Source organism: Papio anubis, chromosome 10, assembly GCF_008728515.1.
Source record: "Papio anubis isolate 15944 chromosome 10, Panubis1.0, whole genome shotgun sequence".
Taxonomy (NCBI): domain Eukaryota; kingdom Metazoa; phylum Chordata; class Mammalia; order Primates; family Cercopithecidae; genus Papio; species Papio anubis.
This window is the reverse complement of record NC_044985.1, coordinates 42,326,780-42,344,305: the sequence shown is the minus strand read 5'-3', so window position 1 is coordinate 42,344,305 and position 17,526 is coordinate 42,326,780. Positions and strand designations below refer to the sequence as shown.

General features: G+C 38.1%; 1 protein-coding gene across 13 annotated transcripts in view; it reads right to left on the bottom strand.

Annotated features, from left to right (window-relative positions):
- Window positions 1-17,526, bottom strand: part of PKP4 (plakophilin 4) — a 228,450-nt gene that overhangs the window by 43,264 nt on the left and 167,660 nt on the right. For 8 of the 13 annotated variants that reach the window (XM_031651271.1, XM_031651277.1, XM_031651275.1 and 5 more), the window contains 5 exons: window positions 17,070-17,201; window positions 16,770-16,960; window positions 12,760-13,309; window positions 6,178-6,366; window positions 3,820-4,039 (listed from right to left, as the gene is read on the bottom strand). In XM_031651271.1, coding sequence (XP_031507131.1) covers window positions 3,820-4,039; window positions 6,178-6,366; window positions 12,760-13,309; window positions 16,770-16,960; window positions 17,070-17,201 — 1,282 coding nt within the window. The remainder of the gene's footprint in view (window positions 1-3,819; window positions 4,040-6,177; window positions 6,367-12,759; window positions 13,310-16,769; window positions 16,961-17,069; window positions 17,202-17,526) is intronic. The other 5 variants (XM_031651273.1, XM_031651276.1, XM_017946550.3 and 2 more) reach the window with 3 other exon arrangements.

Sequence of the window (17,526 nt, the reverse complement as noted above, 5' to 3'; positions counted from 1 at the left end):
TAACAGAGTGCGAGAAGTGTGATTTACTCTTTCTTTGATGATTCACAATCATTACAAATACACGTTTTTGTCCTCTTTAAATGGGACACTGAGGGTCAAGATTTCCTGACATCCCTGGGTGCCATGAGGGCCAGACAGCCCCGAGGGTGGGCTCCTGCCAAAGCTGGGCAATTAGGCTTGCTTGGCTTCATCTCCAACCTTGATGTAAATTCAGTAGAAATTTACCCTGGAAAAACTGCCATCAATTTGTAGGCTGGCTGGATGGCATCAATGCCTGCCAGGATTTGCTTCAGTAAAACCTAAGCCCAGACTTCTGTTTCTAGCCATGATAGAGTAACTCGTACTGGATTTTGCTCTCCCACCATAAACAATGATAAAAGTGAATTTAGCTAAATGTAGGAGAAAACTGTTTTTAGACCCTTGACAACAGGCAACACAAGAATATAATCCTTGAGAGGAGGGAAACATCAATGAGTCCCATGTTTACCTGGCTTTCTGCCGGGGGGCACTTTCTGGACCATGACACAGGAAGCTGAGGACAAGTAGTATGTGAGGGATTTAGTGAGCTGAGGCAGGGAGCAAGTGGAATTTGCAGGTGCTAAAGTGGTTATAATGTGCAAGGCAGAGTACTGAAGACAAGGGAGCTAAGCAGAGGTGATTCTCTGGGTTTGCGTGTGGACTATCCGCAAGTCCTCAGTTGTACCCTGAGCTGTAGGGCACATGCACAGGTCTGGTGGAGAGTGGCTGCTACATGACTCAATGCTGAAGAGGTACCAGTTGAGGGGACCACCCCCCCCCCCACCAGTCAGAGCGCAGACATCACTGAACACCTTGGGAATTTAGTCAAGACTCCACAAAGGCCAAGTTTTAGGAGTAAGGACCATGTTCTAAGGTTTAAAAGAAATATGAACTAGACCTAACAATGAACAAAACCAGTTTTGATGGGATTGAAAGGATCTACCAGTAATTTAGTTCTCTGCCACAATAAAACTCAGCATCCTAACAGGAGACAGCCTAATCCAGATTCCCTATAACGTATCATCTACAACAGTCAGTATATAATTTAAAATGACTAAACACGAGAAGAAACAGAAACATATGACTTATAAATACGTAAAAAAGGAAACCAATAGAAACAGACCCAGAGACACCCCAGATGTTGAAATTATCAGAAGAAAAATTTTAAATGGTTATGTTAAATGTGTTTGAAGACTTAAAGAAAAAGATGTATATATGGAGTGAAGAGATGGAGAATCTCACAGGAACATGGACTATATAAAAGGAACCAAATTCAAGGATTAGAAATAAAAACAAATTTGCAAGGGCTTCACAATAGATTGTAGTCTATAGGACAAAGAAAACTAAATTTGAAGGCATCAATAAAAAATTCTGATTACAAGAATATAGGGAAAAAAGACTTAAAAAACGAAGACAGATTCAGTAATGTGTGAAATAATAAAGTGATCCTATGTGTTTAATTGGAGTCCTAGAAGAAGAGAAGAGAGTTTGGGGCAGGAAAAAAGCTTAAAGAATTAATCGTTGAAAATTTCCCAATTTTGACAAAAACATCAACCTATATTCCAAGAATCTCAGTGAACCCCAAGCAGGTTAAATGCAAAGAAAATTATACTTAGGTTCATCAGAATAAAACAGTTGAAAGCTAGAAAAAAATCTGAAAAGCAGCCAAAGAAAAGATACATTACATAATGAGAAGAATACACATGATGTCTGCCTTATCAACAGAAACAACGCAGGTCTGAAGACAATGACTGACATCTTTTAAAGTACTGAAAGAAAAAAATCCACACCTGTAAATCTTGAATTGTATATCTAGTAAAAAAAATCCTTTAAAAAAAAACAAGTGAAATATTTTCAGATAAACTGAAGCTGGGAGAATTTGTTACAAGCAGAAATGCAAGACAAGAAAGGTTAAAGGAAGTTCTTCAGGCCAAAGGGAAATGAGCTGAGATGGAAATGTGAATACACAGGAAGTCTTTCATATTACTCCTTTCAGAAGCATCATTGGTGTTATTAATAAATTTGGTTCCCAAGTAGATGACTATAGAAAAACTCACAGATTTCCTTTTATACAGTAAAGATCAATAACTTCCTCAGTCTTGCAGAGAATTTTTCAGGCTAACTGTAATGTGGCATTAACAATAAAGGCTTACAAGTGAATAAAAATATTACTTCCAATTGCTATTTTCAAAACTAAAAATTAACAGTTGTCATGAGCTTTTAATTTTGGTTTAAATACCTAAACTTCAAAATCATCTGAATTCCAGTTTCAGCTAGAATAAATGCACCTACCAATATAATCACTTATTCACCTTACAAAATGCATTATCAGTAAAGTTTCACATAATCAAAGCTAGCCATAACAGTTTTATGCATTAGACTATGAAATTATCACACTATGAATAGCTGAGGTATATTATCATACATGAAGTCCTTGTTTATAGCGAATCAACTCATAGTAGAGGTCAAAACTGAAGTCTTCAGGGACACATATTAAACTCAAAGTTCTCATCACACTTCACTGCCTTTCTAGGTAGCTATTATTTTCTCTTCAGGTCCAGTCAAGGGATGGTCTAAATTACCTACAATTCAAAACCCTTTTGGGAATTTCTGCATCTATTTGGGTGCCTGAGGCCTTTGTCATTTTGAGGATTTGGAAAAACAAAATCAGTAAGAGTATCTCTGACAAGCTGTAGGTGTTATTAGACAAGTTATTTTTGAAACTCCTTAAAAATGACAAAAAGGTGGCAAACCAGGAACAGCAGAACCAAATGCATTTATAAAGCTTAAAGAATTTCAGGAATAAAAGTGAATAACGGTAGTGGTTTTAGTGAAGCAGTGGATTTCCCACTCAACTTTAAAGTATCTTTAGTCATTGTGTTTTAATGACCAAAACCTCACTCATCATTTTAATTCACATTCATTAAAACAAGTTGGTAGGTTGCTAAAAATGAATTGATAATTATAACAATTTTCCAGTGAAGTAACTATTTGTGGGCGAACAGTGAATGAAATCTTGCATACATGCCTTAAAATAACACTAAAGTTGCTTAAAATTTAGCAACAATTTCACTCTTTCAGAAATGAAAATTCCTTTAGTTTTAAAATATCTTTATTTCCTGAATATTTTAAATGGCTTTAAGGACAAAGTCAGTTTTTCAAAATCAATCAAGTATTAAATGACTCATATTATCTTAATAAAAAATGCTGTCTACAGGGCCAAACAAAATCAGGAGGAGGAAACGTCTACGATTTGCCAAATACTTTTTGCTTATTAGATAGAATTTCTTATAAAGACTATCTTCTCCTAAATGTCAGAAAGTTTTTTCAAAGAACCTGGTTAATAAAAGTGTTATATATTGTTGACCACTATGATTCAAAACATATATAACACTGGTCTTTCTCTAGTTTGTAATAATCAAATCCATTTTTTGAAGCTGTTATCCAAGAAGTCGGTCAGGACAACGGCAAAGGGAAAACTGATCCTTCAAAGCCTTGTTTCACTCTAAGAGGCTATTCCAGGTAGTTGTCTTGATGATATATTTCAGTGATGAATGCTGCAGATATTCCCACGGATCTGTGCATTCTCTAACTTATTATGAAAGGATGGAAAGAAGGAATCTATCTTTAAAATGAAATTAACCTCAATGACCTATATAGCTGGAATACAACTGGAAGTATTAATAGATATGGAATTAATGATAGTATAATAGACTTAGCAACTTAAAAAAAGGCAAAAGTGAGGAACTGGCTAACTCCTGCAATACTGTAGCCTTCTAGAGACTCCTAACTGGTACTCGCCTGGGGTCCTTCTGAATGCTGTCTATTGATGGGGATCTTGTGGTGCCATCATCAGCCGACACTACGTGCTGAAGCCTGTTATAATTGCACTCTTGCACTCGGTATTGTATAGGCCTGTAGGGCTCCGCGTAGGTAGCTGTTGTGTTCAGAGCATAATTATTTCTTTGGTATGTAAGGGTGCTTCGTTGGCTGGATGTCCTTTGTAGATTTCCAATACCTACTAGAAAGTCAACATTTTGAAAAAGATTAGTATGTTCTCCATGAGATCACACTTTAATAAAAGGTAAAACATTTTTAATTTTAAGGATTATAGTTTTTGGCAATTATATAAATCGCTTACTTTTATATTTTAAAATTCTACCTTATTAGTGCTAAAAAGGGTACTAAGTTTTTAATGTACATAAATATTTTGTTAATTTTATTAGCAAGAAAGAACAAAAGTGAAATTACAAATCTGCTTATATAATATGTTCATTGAGGTTCAGTAACAAAACTGAGAGAAACACAAGAATCTTAGAGAGAGACAAAATAGCAAAATTTATTAATTTCATTCTAGTGGTAAAAACAAGATTTCTTCAAATTTGTAAGTAATTAAAACTATCAAAATTTTAACACTTTGTGTACACAGGTTACTTGTTTTATTCTACAGCAGTCCATCCTTACCTTTTGGTTTTGCTTTCCATGGTTTCAGTTACCCGTGGTCAATTGTTGTCCAAAAATATCAAATGGAAAATTCCAGAAACAAGTAATTCTTAAGTTTTAAATTGCACGCCATTCTGAATAACATGATGAAATCTGTGCCATTCGGCTGTGATCCCACTGGGACGTGAATAATCCCTTTGTCCAGTGTACCCATGCTATAGATGCTACTAGTCTGTTAGTCACTTAGCAGCTGTCTTGACTATTATATCTGCTGTCTCAGTACTGCAGGGCTTGTGTTTAAACAACCCTTATTTTACTTAATTGTTCTATTTCATTATTTGTTATTCTTGCTAATCTCTTACTGTGCCTGATTTATCAATTAAACTTTATCATATGAATGAATATATAGGAAAATATATAGTAAATACAGGGTTCAGTACCATCTGCCATTTCAGGCATCCACTGATGGTCTTGGAACGTATTCCCCCTGGATATAGAGAGACTACTATACCTTTTATGTGTAGACCTGTGGATTGTAATAACACTGGAAAATCTACTTCACAAGAGGGAAAGAAGATTGATATCAAATTATTCTACAGCTACTCCCCTAAATTATTGTATGATGCTATTATAAAGATACTGTATACTGAATTTAAAATGACTTTCCTAATTCTTGCAGTGGGTATCCCTCCAGTAACTGTATACGTATCTTCTTGCAATTAAAAAGATTTTAAACAATATCTATTTCTTAGTCCTATTAAAGGAATTCCTCAATTTACAGACATAAGGAAAAGCAAAATATTTCTTTATCAACATCTATTAGAAATGGTACATTTTATTAGAAGATAAATCCCTCAGTGGATCAAACTGTCAGTTTCCTGCAAAGAACCAATTCAAATACAGTCTTCCCCATTCTGGTATTCTCATAGGTATTTCTCATAGAGTTGTACCTTTGAGGGGTTATTATTGCTACCTAGGGTTCATTTGTAAGCATGTTAATAAATCTGATACCTCTTTAAAAAAAAAAAAAAGAGTAGTCTTGAGACGCCATGAGTCAGCCGTGCAGCATGACCTGGCAGCTCACACCACCATAGGCTACAGCTTCTGCTCTACCAGCCTTGATGGTGTGGCATAAACATGAGGACTGGTGGTACAAGGGTGTGATGCTCCAGCTCCCTGCTTTTATAAATGTCGCTATTGAATCCTGCCCCAGTTTGAGTCCATCACAAGGGTATCTATTTCACATTCTACATTTAACTATTCAGAGAACATCCAACATTTAAAAAGGAGTAATGCCAAATACACTTGGGCTTCACGCTTGCTAAATCAAAGACGGCCAAGTAACTCAGTTATGGATTTTCTCCAAAAACTTGCTCGGCAAAAGAATTACAAAGAAATATTCCAACAAGGCTTTCCTTTTGATACTGAATATGTGTCCAACCTGGAGTCAGATTTACAGTTTTACAAACTTATTCCTGAACTAACAGTATAATCACTATGTTCATTGATTATATTGTACTAAGGTAAAAATGTATCACCTACAAATAGGTACTCAATGAACCTGTTTTATTGCTTATTGATCTGCTGTCACAGCTGATTATCTGACAACCAAATGGACATCATGATTTCCTTCTAACAGGGAACCCAATCTCAATGAAACGCTTCTACTGTGGGGCCTGTGAAATCAGGAAACCAGTAAACAGAGCTGATGCCCACCTGAACCTGTGCGATACAACGCCGTCTGCGATCCCTGAAGCTCCACAGTTCCATGGTTTGGGCTGCGATACACTGGGCTGTAATAGGTCCTCCCCTCATATATAGGAGTAATGTGCAAATCGGGAGACACGGCAGAACGAAGGTCTTGCCCAAGCTGACTGTGCTGACTAGCATAGGAACTCCGTAAGCCTAGAGGCACAAAAATTACATCATTAAGAACTGAGACAATCACAGTGAGGTTAAAAACATAAACCCTAATTAAAATCCTAACTCCTGTAATCCCAGCACTTTGGGAGGCAGAGGTGGGAGAATGGCTTGAGCCCAGGAATTTGAGACAAGTCTGGGCAACAGAGTGAGACCCCATCTCTACAAAAAATATTTTTTTAAAAAACTAGTTGGATATGGTGGTGTATGTCTGTGATCCCAGCTACTCAGGAGGCTGAGGCTGGAAGACTGCTTGAACCCAGAACGTCGAAGTTGCAGTGAGCCATGATCACACCACTGCACTCCAGCCTGGGTGACCAGGTGAGGCCCTGTCTCAAAATAAATAAATACATACATACATACGTAGATATATACTAAGAAAATCCTAACCAATAGGACCAAGTGTTAAGTCTAAACACTAAAACTAGTAAGTTTTACCAAAGAGAAATGACACATGTGAAAAGGACTCCATATATGTATTTTAAATACAACTTTCTCAGCTGGGCGCGGTGGCTCATGCCTGTAATCCCAGCACTTTGGGAGGCTGAGGAGGGTGGATCACAAGGTCAGGAGATCGAGACCATCTTGGCTAACATGGTGAAAACCCATCTCTATTAAAAATACCAAAAAAAAAAAAAAAAATTAGCCGGGCATGGTAGCGGGCACCTGTAGCCCCAGCTACTCGGGAGGCTGAGGCAGGAGAATGGCGTGAACCTGGGAGGCGGAGCTTGCAGTGAGCCGAGATCCATCACTGCACTCCAGCCTGGGCGACAGAGCGAGATTCCGTCTCAAAAACAAACAAACAAACAAAACGCTTTCTCTTGGCAGCAAGATGAAAGTAGATTTTCTAAGAAAAATAACAAAAAATTAAATGATTTGATACACTGAGATTCATCCTCCAATAAGCTATTTTATGATGGTGATCAAATAGAGAATGACCTATTATTATATCATTTTCACTTTAAAAGCTTTATACGAGCAGTGGTTCATGCTGCTCTCTTCCTACCCTGCGGACCTGCCAGTCTCATTTAGTGGACAATCAGCTTCTCTCTGGGTGCAAGGCCCACCATCTCACACCTCTTTGAATCCCAACATCTAACAGAATGCCTACATTATGTACTTGGTAAAGGCTGATGTTTAAAAGCTGTTTTGAAATGTCTGTTAACTCACATATAATTTTTACAGAAAAACACTGGAAATTTTGTGCTATAAGTTTTGTAATATTATCAGTGAACTAATATTATTATAAAATACTATTTATCATTATGTTTTTCCTTTCTTTAAAAAAAAAACAAACCCAAAAAACTGTTGTTTTTATAAGAACTCACATACCAGATTCTTGTTTACCTTCTTTCTAGTATAAAGAAAAAACACAAAGTTAGTAGTACATGAACATTAAATCATTTTAAATATTTTGATTCAAACTGCTAATAACTAATGTTTACACATGGGACTCATGATAAAAAGGTATACTTCAAACCCAAACATTTCATTTTCTTAAAAAGACTGAATGAATATTTTCTATATTATGATGCTCAGAAGGGACTTGCATTATTAGTAAGTAGAGTCTGTCACTTGTAAAAATATCAATTAAGGGTATATCCCAAACATAAGAGAAAGCACAAACATATCTGAAGCCAGTCAGCATATATTTGCTTTTTAAAAAATGGCAAAGCATTAACAAAATAAGTAATTATAAAAAGGTAAGACTGGCCGGGTACGGTGGCTCATGCCTGTAATTCCAGCACTTTGGGAGGCAGAGGCGGGTAGATCTCGAGGTCAGGAGTTCAAGACAAGCCTGGCCAAGGTGGCGAAACCCCGACACTACTAAAAATACAAAAATTAGCCAGGCATGGTGGCAGGCGCCTGTAATCCCAGCTGAGGTTGGGCAGAGAATTGCTTGAACCTGCGGGGGGCCAAGGCAGAAAATTGCTTGAACCTGGGAGGGGGAGGTTGCAATGAGCCAAGATCGTGCCACTGCACTACAGCCTGGGTGACAGAGTGAGACGTGAGACTCCGTCTCAAAAAAAAAAAAAGAAAAAAAAAAAAGATTGTTCCCATCCTGTTAGTTCAGTTAATCAAATCACAACTAAAAGCAAATGGGCCTGAATATGAGTGCTAATTATATGTTGCTTAGTGAGGAGAGGCAAGAAAGTTAATGCATGCATACAGCTTCTAAACTGAATGATTATTACCTACCCTGGACAGCAATGTGACACGGAAAGAAACTAAATGAATCAATGTGGGTTTCACCTACTGGTTCCCCTCTTGCTATAATGAAGACCACAGGTTTATACAATCTTATAACTGGGAAATTATCCACCCAAACCTCATTTCAAAACCGAGGAAACAGTCCCAAAGGAAATGTGATTCGTCCCCACTGGAGAGCTACTTCCCTGCCGAGCTGGGAGGAAAGCTCACGTCAGTGCTCTGTCATTATACATCCAATACTGGACACAGCTATCCCTCCATATGGCATGTGAGCAGGAATGTGGTGAGCAATGGCATGTGGTGAGGAAAAGTCTGAACTCCACAGAGCCTTCCACAAACACCAGGTTAAAGAGGAAGGTAAGCCCACCAAGAAGGGGGCCATGGAAACCAACTTCAAAGATGACACTATGATTGCTATTGCAAAATTTCCTTTTGAGGATTTCAGCTTTTTAGTCACTGGCCAATTTCTTCTTCTTCTTTTTCTTCTTCTTCTTCTTCTTATTTTTAGCACAGTCTAGGGGCTAAGCTCTATTTCTTTATGGAGCCCATGAATACCTTAGACAAAAGTGCACAGTTTTTGCTAACAGTGACATAAAGCAGAAAGGTGAATGTACCTAGTCCTCAATAATCTTATCATTATGAGGTGCTGCTGTAACACCCAACAGAGCCACAGACACTCACGACTCAGTGCAAGACACTGAGGATCACTGACACTTGGACAGAGCCAAGCTGGGGACTGGATGCTTCTGACATTGGTTGAGTCCTCGTGCTCCCACCACTGCACTGGGATGTGAAATAAGACAAAGCATTCTGCATCACCATTACAATGTTATATTCTCATTCTCTAAGTATCTGGCTGGATTCTTCACTGGAATCCATGCAATCTGAAAGGTTTTATAAACACTGACTATGATTTCATGAGAAAGGTAACAAAATGAGCTCTTTGCATTTAGAAATATAAAAAGTAACTGGCAGATGTTCACTCACTATAGGATTATTAGTAAATTGGAATTACTATTATGTGATAGACTATAATGGGAAATAAAAGACTTAGAACTTTAGTGGGATGCAGCACTTTTTTGATATTAAGAATCCTTCTGAATAACACAATAATGTCTACTACTATTTTTGTTTACCCGCTCATGTGTTTAAAAACACATGTACACAGTCCTATAGATTAGCATTTTAAAAAATTACAGTAAATAGCCTCTGTAGATTAAGTAAAATGAATATGTGTAGAGAGCTCACTATAACTTACTATTATGGAAACTGGAATTCAAATAATTATGTTCTATAATTGGTATTAGAAATAATTTTTTCAGGGCTGGGTGTGGTGGCTCACGTCTATAATCCCAGCATTTTGGGAGGCCAAGGCAGGCAGATCACAAGGTCAAGAGATTGGGACCATCCTGGCCAACATGGTGAAACCCCGTCTCCACTAAAAATACAAAAATTAGGTGGGTGTGGTGGCGTGTGCCTTTAGCCCCAGCTACTCGGGAGGATGAGGCAGGAGAATCACTTGACCCGGGAAGTGGAAGTTGCAGTGAGCCGAGAGCGAGCCACTGTACTCCAGCCTGGTGACAGAGTGAGACTCTGCCTCCAAAAATAAATAAATTTCATAGGTATTTCCACAGATTAATTTTTAATAACACTACTTCCCCTTCCAAATAATGGAAAACACTGATACGCCACTGCATTATTTATCCAACCAATACCTTCTATTTGCAATTCCACAAACATATTAGTTTAGCTAGTATTATAGTGATTCCATGTGATTCAAAATCTTTATATTTATGGCATTAGAAATAAACATAAATTTATCTTTCAAAGATCGATTCTTTATCTCCTCTAAAGTTTTCTTGACATGCTATGATTATTCTGAAATGAGCATATTAGAGTATATATATGTATGTCTGTAGTAGAAAGTAAGTTTGTATCATCATTTAAATTATGATCACCAAATACCCAAGTCCCTGAATTTAGTACAAAACATTGCTTTAGGCTTATCAATTAGCAGGCTATTAATCCTTTGAAATTAAGAACACTTTGCTTCTTGAGAATACTGCAGTATTTCTAGAAAAAAATCACTGAGAGTCTAGGCCTAAAAAATAGACATTATATATATTTCCCCCCCAAAACATAAAGTCTAATTTTACCTGCACTGTCAGAGAAATGGACTGTTTAAACCAGAGGAAATGAGCCCTCTTAGGGTTAAACATGGAGACAATAATTTATATGCTGGCTTCCTTCCTCCAGTCTTCTCTTTACTCTCTTACAAGCAGGGATTTCTGCATAGCTGTTCTATACACCCAGGGAGAATGTGGAAGTCCTCAGAACTATTTATTTTCTAAGATTTCCTTGGGAGGTAGAATTTCATAAATGATTCCTACATCATTTTGCTGCATACTTTTCAGAGGCATTGCAAAAAATATCTAAGCCAAACATACTTCTTGGATGGATGAATGAATAAGAGGTGGTTTCTCCACTAAGAATTTCTCTGAGCTCAAAAATCAAGTTCAATATAAATTCTCCAGGCAAAATTATTCAATCAGAAAAATCTGAAAAGGCTTAAACTTTCCTAGAAGCCATAAAAAGATACTAATTTTACTATGTAAAAATGTTAAACAGTTTTGTAAATTAAAACCAAAATGAAATAAAAAGACAAGTGACAAAATGGAAAAAATACTTGAGAAGCATATTATGAGGTGCTAACTTATCTCTAGCAAAAAAAAGCTTTCACAAATTATAAAAATAGACAAAAGACTTGAACTTATAGTTTAACAAAACAAAATAAAGCTGTTGATGAACATATGAAATCTTCAACCTCAGTCATAACTCAATAAAAGCCCTTTAAAAAAATGAGGTACAGCTTTTTACCTATCAGATTGGCAAAGATGAAAAACTTGGAATATGCAGCACTAGTGCAGTGTAGACAAGGTATAGAGAAACAGGCACTCAAACTACTGGCAGAAACATAAATCCGTGTGTAACCTTCTTAGAAGGCAATTCTAAGTAATATCTCTCAAAGTAAAAATACACACATATTTTGATGCAGCAATTCTACTGGATCCCAGTTACCCTAGTACTTATGTGAAATATGCAGGTAGAACAATGTATACTATACTATATCATCTCTAATAGCTAAACATAACAAACAACCTAAATGTCCATTAGTAGGAAAATGACAAATAAATTGATATTATCTATAAAAAATGAGTCCCATGCATCTATTAAGAATGAGGTAGAGCTCTTAAGACACAGTAAGTGAAAAGAACAAAGTATAGGAGATCTATATGACAGAATTCCATCAGTAGAAAACGCAATGTGTGTGCAGATTTGCATGGATTGTGTGTATCTGTAAATGCAAAGAAACATTCTGAAAGTCACATCAACTGTGATGGGACTGGGTGAGGGTAAAAGGCTTTCACTCATTTCAGTATTTTCCGGTATAGTTTTAATTTTTACCATTCGGTATATGTTACTTTTAAAATATAATTTAAAACACTACAGTTAAATTGCATTTTATTTAAAATAACCAAATCTTTACATCATGTGGGAAACCCTCCATGAAAAACCCTGAAGTTGGAACAGCTTTATTAGGGATCTGGTGTCTTACTGCTTTAATAGGAGTGGCATGTAAAGGTAATTTATAAGTGCTTTGTGCACTTTCCATTAAAATGCCAAAGTCAAGTAGGCGATAAAATTCATATTCTAGTCTATACTACCGAAGTATTTCTAAAGAAAAAATTTAAATATTTAAACAGATATTCTGATACCACCTTTTAACATAACTCTAGGGTATGTTTAGGGGTAGGTCTGGCTGGTAAAAAATATTTCATTAAAAAAAAGTTAGTCAACTGCTTAGAATTCCAACTAATACTTCTGAAATGCAAAAAAATGTACATTTTAAACCCTAATATTTTGAGGGGGAAATATTACAAAAGAGTTGTATCCATTGCAAAATGATTCTATTGATATAAATGTATATAATTTCATGTATTAAGAATTACAGAGCCTGAAAGACAAGTTAACCTTAAGTTCATAGTTTAAATTCTGAGATTAAAAACATGAATGAGCCCTTTCCACCTTTTCATTCTTTGTTTCAGCTTTAGTTACACAGAAGATTTCCTCACTGGGTTTTATGTAGCACTGTCACCTTGTACGCACCTGTCAGGCTGTCTGGCCTGGGTGGAACCATCCTCTCATAAATGTCATACTGCTGCTGTCCGAATTGCTCCATGTCATGAACAGTCCTTTGCAGTGAAGGTCCCAGATGCTGTGGTACGGCGGTCATCCCTGAGCGTTTGGGGGACGACGACCCCACCTGGCCTTGGGATGGGGAAGCTACTCGAGTCTGTGCATCCGTCAGGGTCAGTGGGGACCCCACTCTGGCGGTGGTTTGGTATTGAGGGGTTGGTCCGTTGGGATTGGAGGTCTGCCGGGAGGTGACTGACCCAATCCGCCGTATAGCTGTTGGGGAGGCGGGTCTCTGTGAGTACGGAGAGGCTGCCCGCACAGCAGGTAATGTGGTGGAGGAATATGCACTGGGGTTCAGAGGTCGGGGGTCGGTCACTGACGGAGAGCCAAATCCACTACCCAGAGAAGTTCTCAGTGACCCCCTTGAAGGAGACACGCCTGTGCTGATAACATAAGAAGGAGACTGTGCTCTAGATGGAACTGAACTAACTCTTCTCATGGCCCGATTGGCTACTGATGGCTGATGAAAGGGGGGAAAAAAGAGAATGGGTTTATCCAGGGTTTTGTGTTCATTGCCATTACAAAAGAAATACACATAGCTCACTACAGAACGTGAATCCACTATTTATTTTAGGCGTCTAAGTTTCTTTTCCTTTTTACGCTTTGAGCCAGACATTAATTTTTCCTCATGGTGCTTCAGTTGTTTTACATTTTTTTTTTTTTTGGTGGTTTAAACCAAATGCTAAAATTAACCCGTAAAAAGAGATCTGAAGACATTTAATACTCCTTTTTATCTTTACATTTTTAACTATTGCCCATGCGTTGTTCACAGCACATAAAATGTTTTATTCTAAGTGTTACAAGTAATTCATGAGCGTGAAGGGGCACCAGAACAATGTACTTACTTCACTCCCTGTGAGGCAAAGTTTGGCCAAGGCAATACATTTATGTAAAACAAAAATTTGAATATAATTTGAATATATCAGTCTAAATGTAGCTAGTGGAATATTTATCGTTGTTTTTCTTTATGGGTTGGTCCCATTAACAAAAGGAACATGTTCTTTCATTGTGGAATAAATGAACATTTGGATCAAGTGTGGGTCTGGCGCTCTCCACTGTGAATTTACTTCGGGGAACAGCTTGGCTACACAGGTGCTCTAGGCAAATTTGTTGATTCCTTTAGATCAAGCATAGCTTCTCCTCACTTTAGCCATTTCTTTTTACCTCTTCCAATCTATGAGTTCTTAGCTTTAGTTGGTGGATTTAAAGAGATGTGAAAAAAAAAGGCACCCCCAAATCTATTCCAGCAGGAGGAATGGTCAAAGCCTCTGTTGGGTTCTTGGCCTAGCCAGCTGGAAAAGACTAAGTTGGAAAATGAACATTTCTGCCATGGCTGATCCTACTATGAATCTGTTGATTCCTGCAATTACAGCAGGTGCTGGACACTGTTTTTGATGCTGTGCAACAATAAAAAGGAATGGTTGGGCTGGAGAAGGGGCGCAAGGGGAACAGGTATGGGAAAAAGGAGAGCCAACTGAGAAATAAAAACAGACATTAGGGCTCCAGGTTAGAAGCTCAGGACCAGGCTGCTCTGTTACCTCCGTAGTGGTTGCTAGAGTCTAGTTGTCATCACTTTTAGGATGACAACCCACAACCACTTTTAGTTCGGGAAGTAAGGAAAGAAGTGGGGATCAGATGAGGGCTTGTATACCCTTAGAGGTCATACGAGGATGTCTGCTCTGCCTCCAGGCGTCGAATGCAACTGGGCTGGCTGAAACACTTGCAGTAAGACCTCACCGTGTGCTCAAGTTCAACAATTTTGGGAAGGCAATAAGCAGTGGAGAAGACATGGGGAGGAAAGAGGATGGTAAACAAACAACAAGGCAAAGAAGATGGGGTTTAAAAATCAGTAGATAGCTAGAAAGTTAACAAGCATGATTGGGGTTGGGTGTGGTGGCTGACTCCTGTAATCCCAACACATTGGGAGACTGAGGAGGGAGGATTGCTTGAGGCCAGGAGTTCAACACCAGCCAGGGCAACATAGTGAGGCCCAGCCTCTACAAAAAACAAACAAATTAGCTGGGCATGGTGGCATGTTCCTGTAGTCTTAGCTACTCCAGGAGGCTGAGTCAGAAAGACTGCTTGAGCCCAGGGAATTGAGACTATAGTGAGCTATGATTGTGCCATATTGCACTCCAGCCTGGGTGACAGAGTGAGACCTTGTCTCTATCAATTAAGAAAAAAAAAAAGCATGATTGGGTGGTAATAGTGCTAACAAAATGCAAAGAGAATCCCACATGACTTGCAACTACCAAAATGAAGTGATAGTTGGTCCAGACAACTAGGAAATGTGTTGCCTAGACTACATGCAAATTAAGTCTCAGATGCCCCCTTGCAAACAATTCTTTAGCTCTAGTGAGAAAATCAACTTACTCTTAAAGAAAGGAGTGTTTACATGACCACTACTAAGGGCAATAAAATTTATATAGATACACTACTTTTGAAAAGTGTGATTTCAGACCCGCTGACATAGAAATTCACCTAAGCAGATGAACTCCCATTAGCATTTAGTCCAGAGCTTCTCAAATTTTTCCACCAAAGCATCCCCAACAGCAAAGGAGTAAATGTATAATCTGAGGACCGGGGGTGCAGCCTGCAGTCGCTTGCCACATGCACAAGATTTCCCATTTTAGCTTGAAAGATTCATGTGCTATATTTGTGTTTAATACAAACATGTTTTAAATGACTTTGAAATTTCTCCTGAATTGCTCAGCAAAAGTGACAAAGTTGTATTATGTATCTCTGTGGGCACTGGGAACTGTGACCCACTGCTGTGTACCTGTAGAGCTTCCTGTATTGCAGTAGAAGCAGCACAGTGTCCTCCTAACTTATTTGATTATCTTGCTACTTTTCAGCTCCAAAGCAAGCACTGGGGATTTTGGGGTACTGGCACAGGTAGTTATCCTCACTGGTTACCACCATGCAGGACTCCTATTGCCTCTCTGAATCCTGGGACATGTTGGTGGACTGATGTGAATACAGTGGTAAAGAGAAAGGAGCTAAAGAGTTTTTAGAAATACACATGCAATATATATTTTTTGCTATCAAGTTAGAGAATCCTCACTTAACAGAATGGATATGTTTCTATACAATACCTTTCTTTAAGCAGGAATATCTCTATTCTAGTAAAAGAAAAGAAATGTACTTTTAGAGAATAATTCCAGTGATGATGGTAATAGTCTTTGGTTAGAATGGGCAAATCCCATTTTATGTAGGTGTGGGAATAGCACCCTGCCCTCTGGAGCTTTTTAGAGCATATTTTAGCCCCAGTATTTTTAGGAACTCATAACCACTCAGGGACCAAAACATTCCATCCAACCCTCTTACATTCCCCTTAGACTCTTCTCCTCATGCCAAACTTGTTGTTTCCAGAAGAATTACTCTACTGTGTCCAGGAACTAATCAGAATTCATCAGTGGGAGCTAACTCATAGAAACAAATACATTTAACATTGTATCTCAAATACAATAAAATGATTTTACTATTTTATCCATTCTACAAAAATTATACATATTGATTTCTAATAAGAAATACCTATAACAGATCTTCAACTAGGAGGGTATTTCTTTTTTTTTTCTTTTTTTCTTTTTGGTTTTGAGACGGAGTCTCGCTTTGTCGCCCAGGCTGGAGTGCAGTGGTGCGATCTCGGCTCACTGCAACCTCCGCCTCCCGGGCTCAAGTGATTCTCCTGCCTCAGCCTCCCGAATAGCTGAGATTACAGGCGCCCGCCACCACGCCCGGCTCATTTTTGTATTTTTAGTAGAGATGGGGTTTCACCATGTTGGTCAGACTGGTCTTGAACTCCTGACCTCAGGTGATCCACCCGCCTCGGCCTCCCAAAATGCAGGGATTACAGGCGTGAGCCACTGCGCCCGGCCGCAGGGTATTTCTTTGCAGAGATCTTGATGTGTTCAGCTTACCTGAACCAGTGTTTGTCCTTCAGCTCTTGAATTCCTCACCACATGGTTGTTAGTTGATCCTATGAATGAATGCTGCTGTCTGTTGTCTGCCTTGCTCACGTTCTGGCTGTTGTGGAAACTCCCTGCTTCCTGGTATCCACTGTCAGAATAAGAATTCATTTGTGTTGAACTTCTTGAGTTACCCAATGATCCTGTGAGAATGAAACCAAGAAATATCTTTATTATACACACTTCTGACACTCGCTTTCAAGAATAAAATCTTAAAAGCAAATCCAATACTTAAAAGATAACACAACAGACCCTCACTTTCATGAAGAGATGTCTGTTCTGGTGAATAGAGGGTTCCTTGTTCTGGCTCTGTCCTGATGAGATAGTTGTTGGGATGGACAGCGTCAGAAACTTTAGGTTTGCTTACACCAGTATTTGGCACATCTGTAAGAAGAAAAGTTTAAACAGCTAAACATAGTAATATTACATAAAAGCTTGCTAAAAAAGGTTCAAATATTTGTCAATAGCATCTTAGAATCTATATGCTAATACAAGGCTGTATTTTCAGATTACACAGCACATTTGACTCTTAACTATGTGAATGTGTTCCATAAACTTATACTTCATTAATATATTTTGCTGAATTTCATAAATGTTGTTTGTTATGATTATAAGTCTCAATATTAAGTCAAAATCTGAAAACTGATCCTGTTCCCCTTGGAAAACTGACCTCTCAGACACCTTCCTCCAAGGGATTAAAAGACTGAGA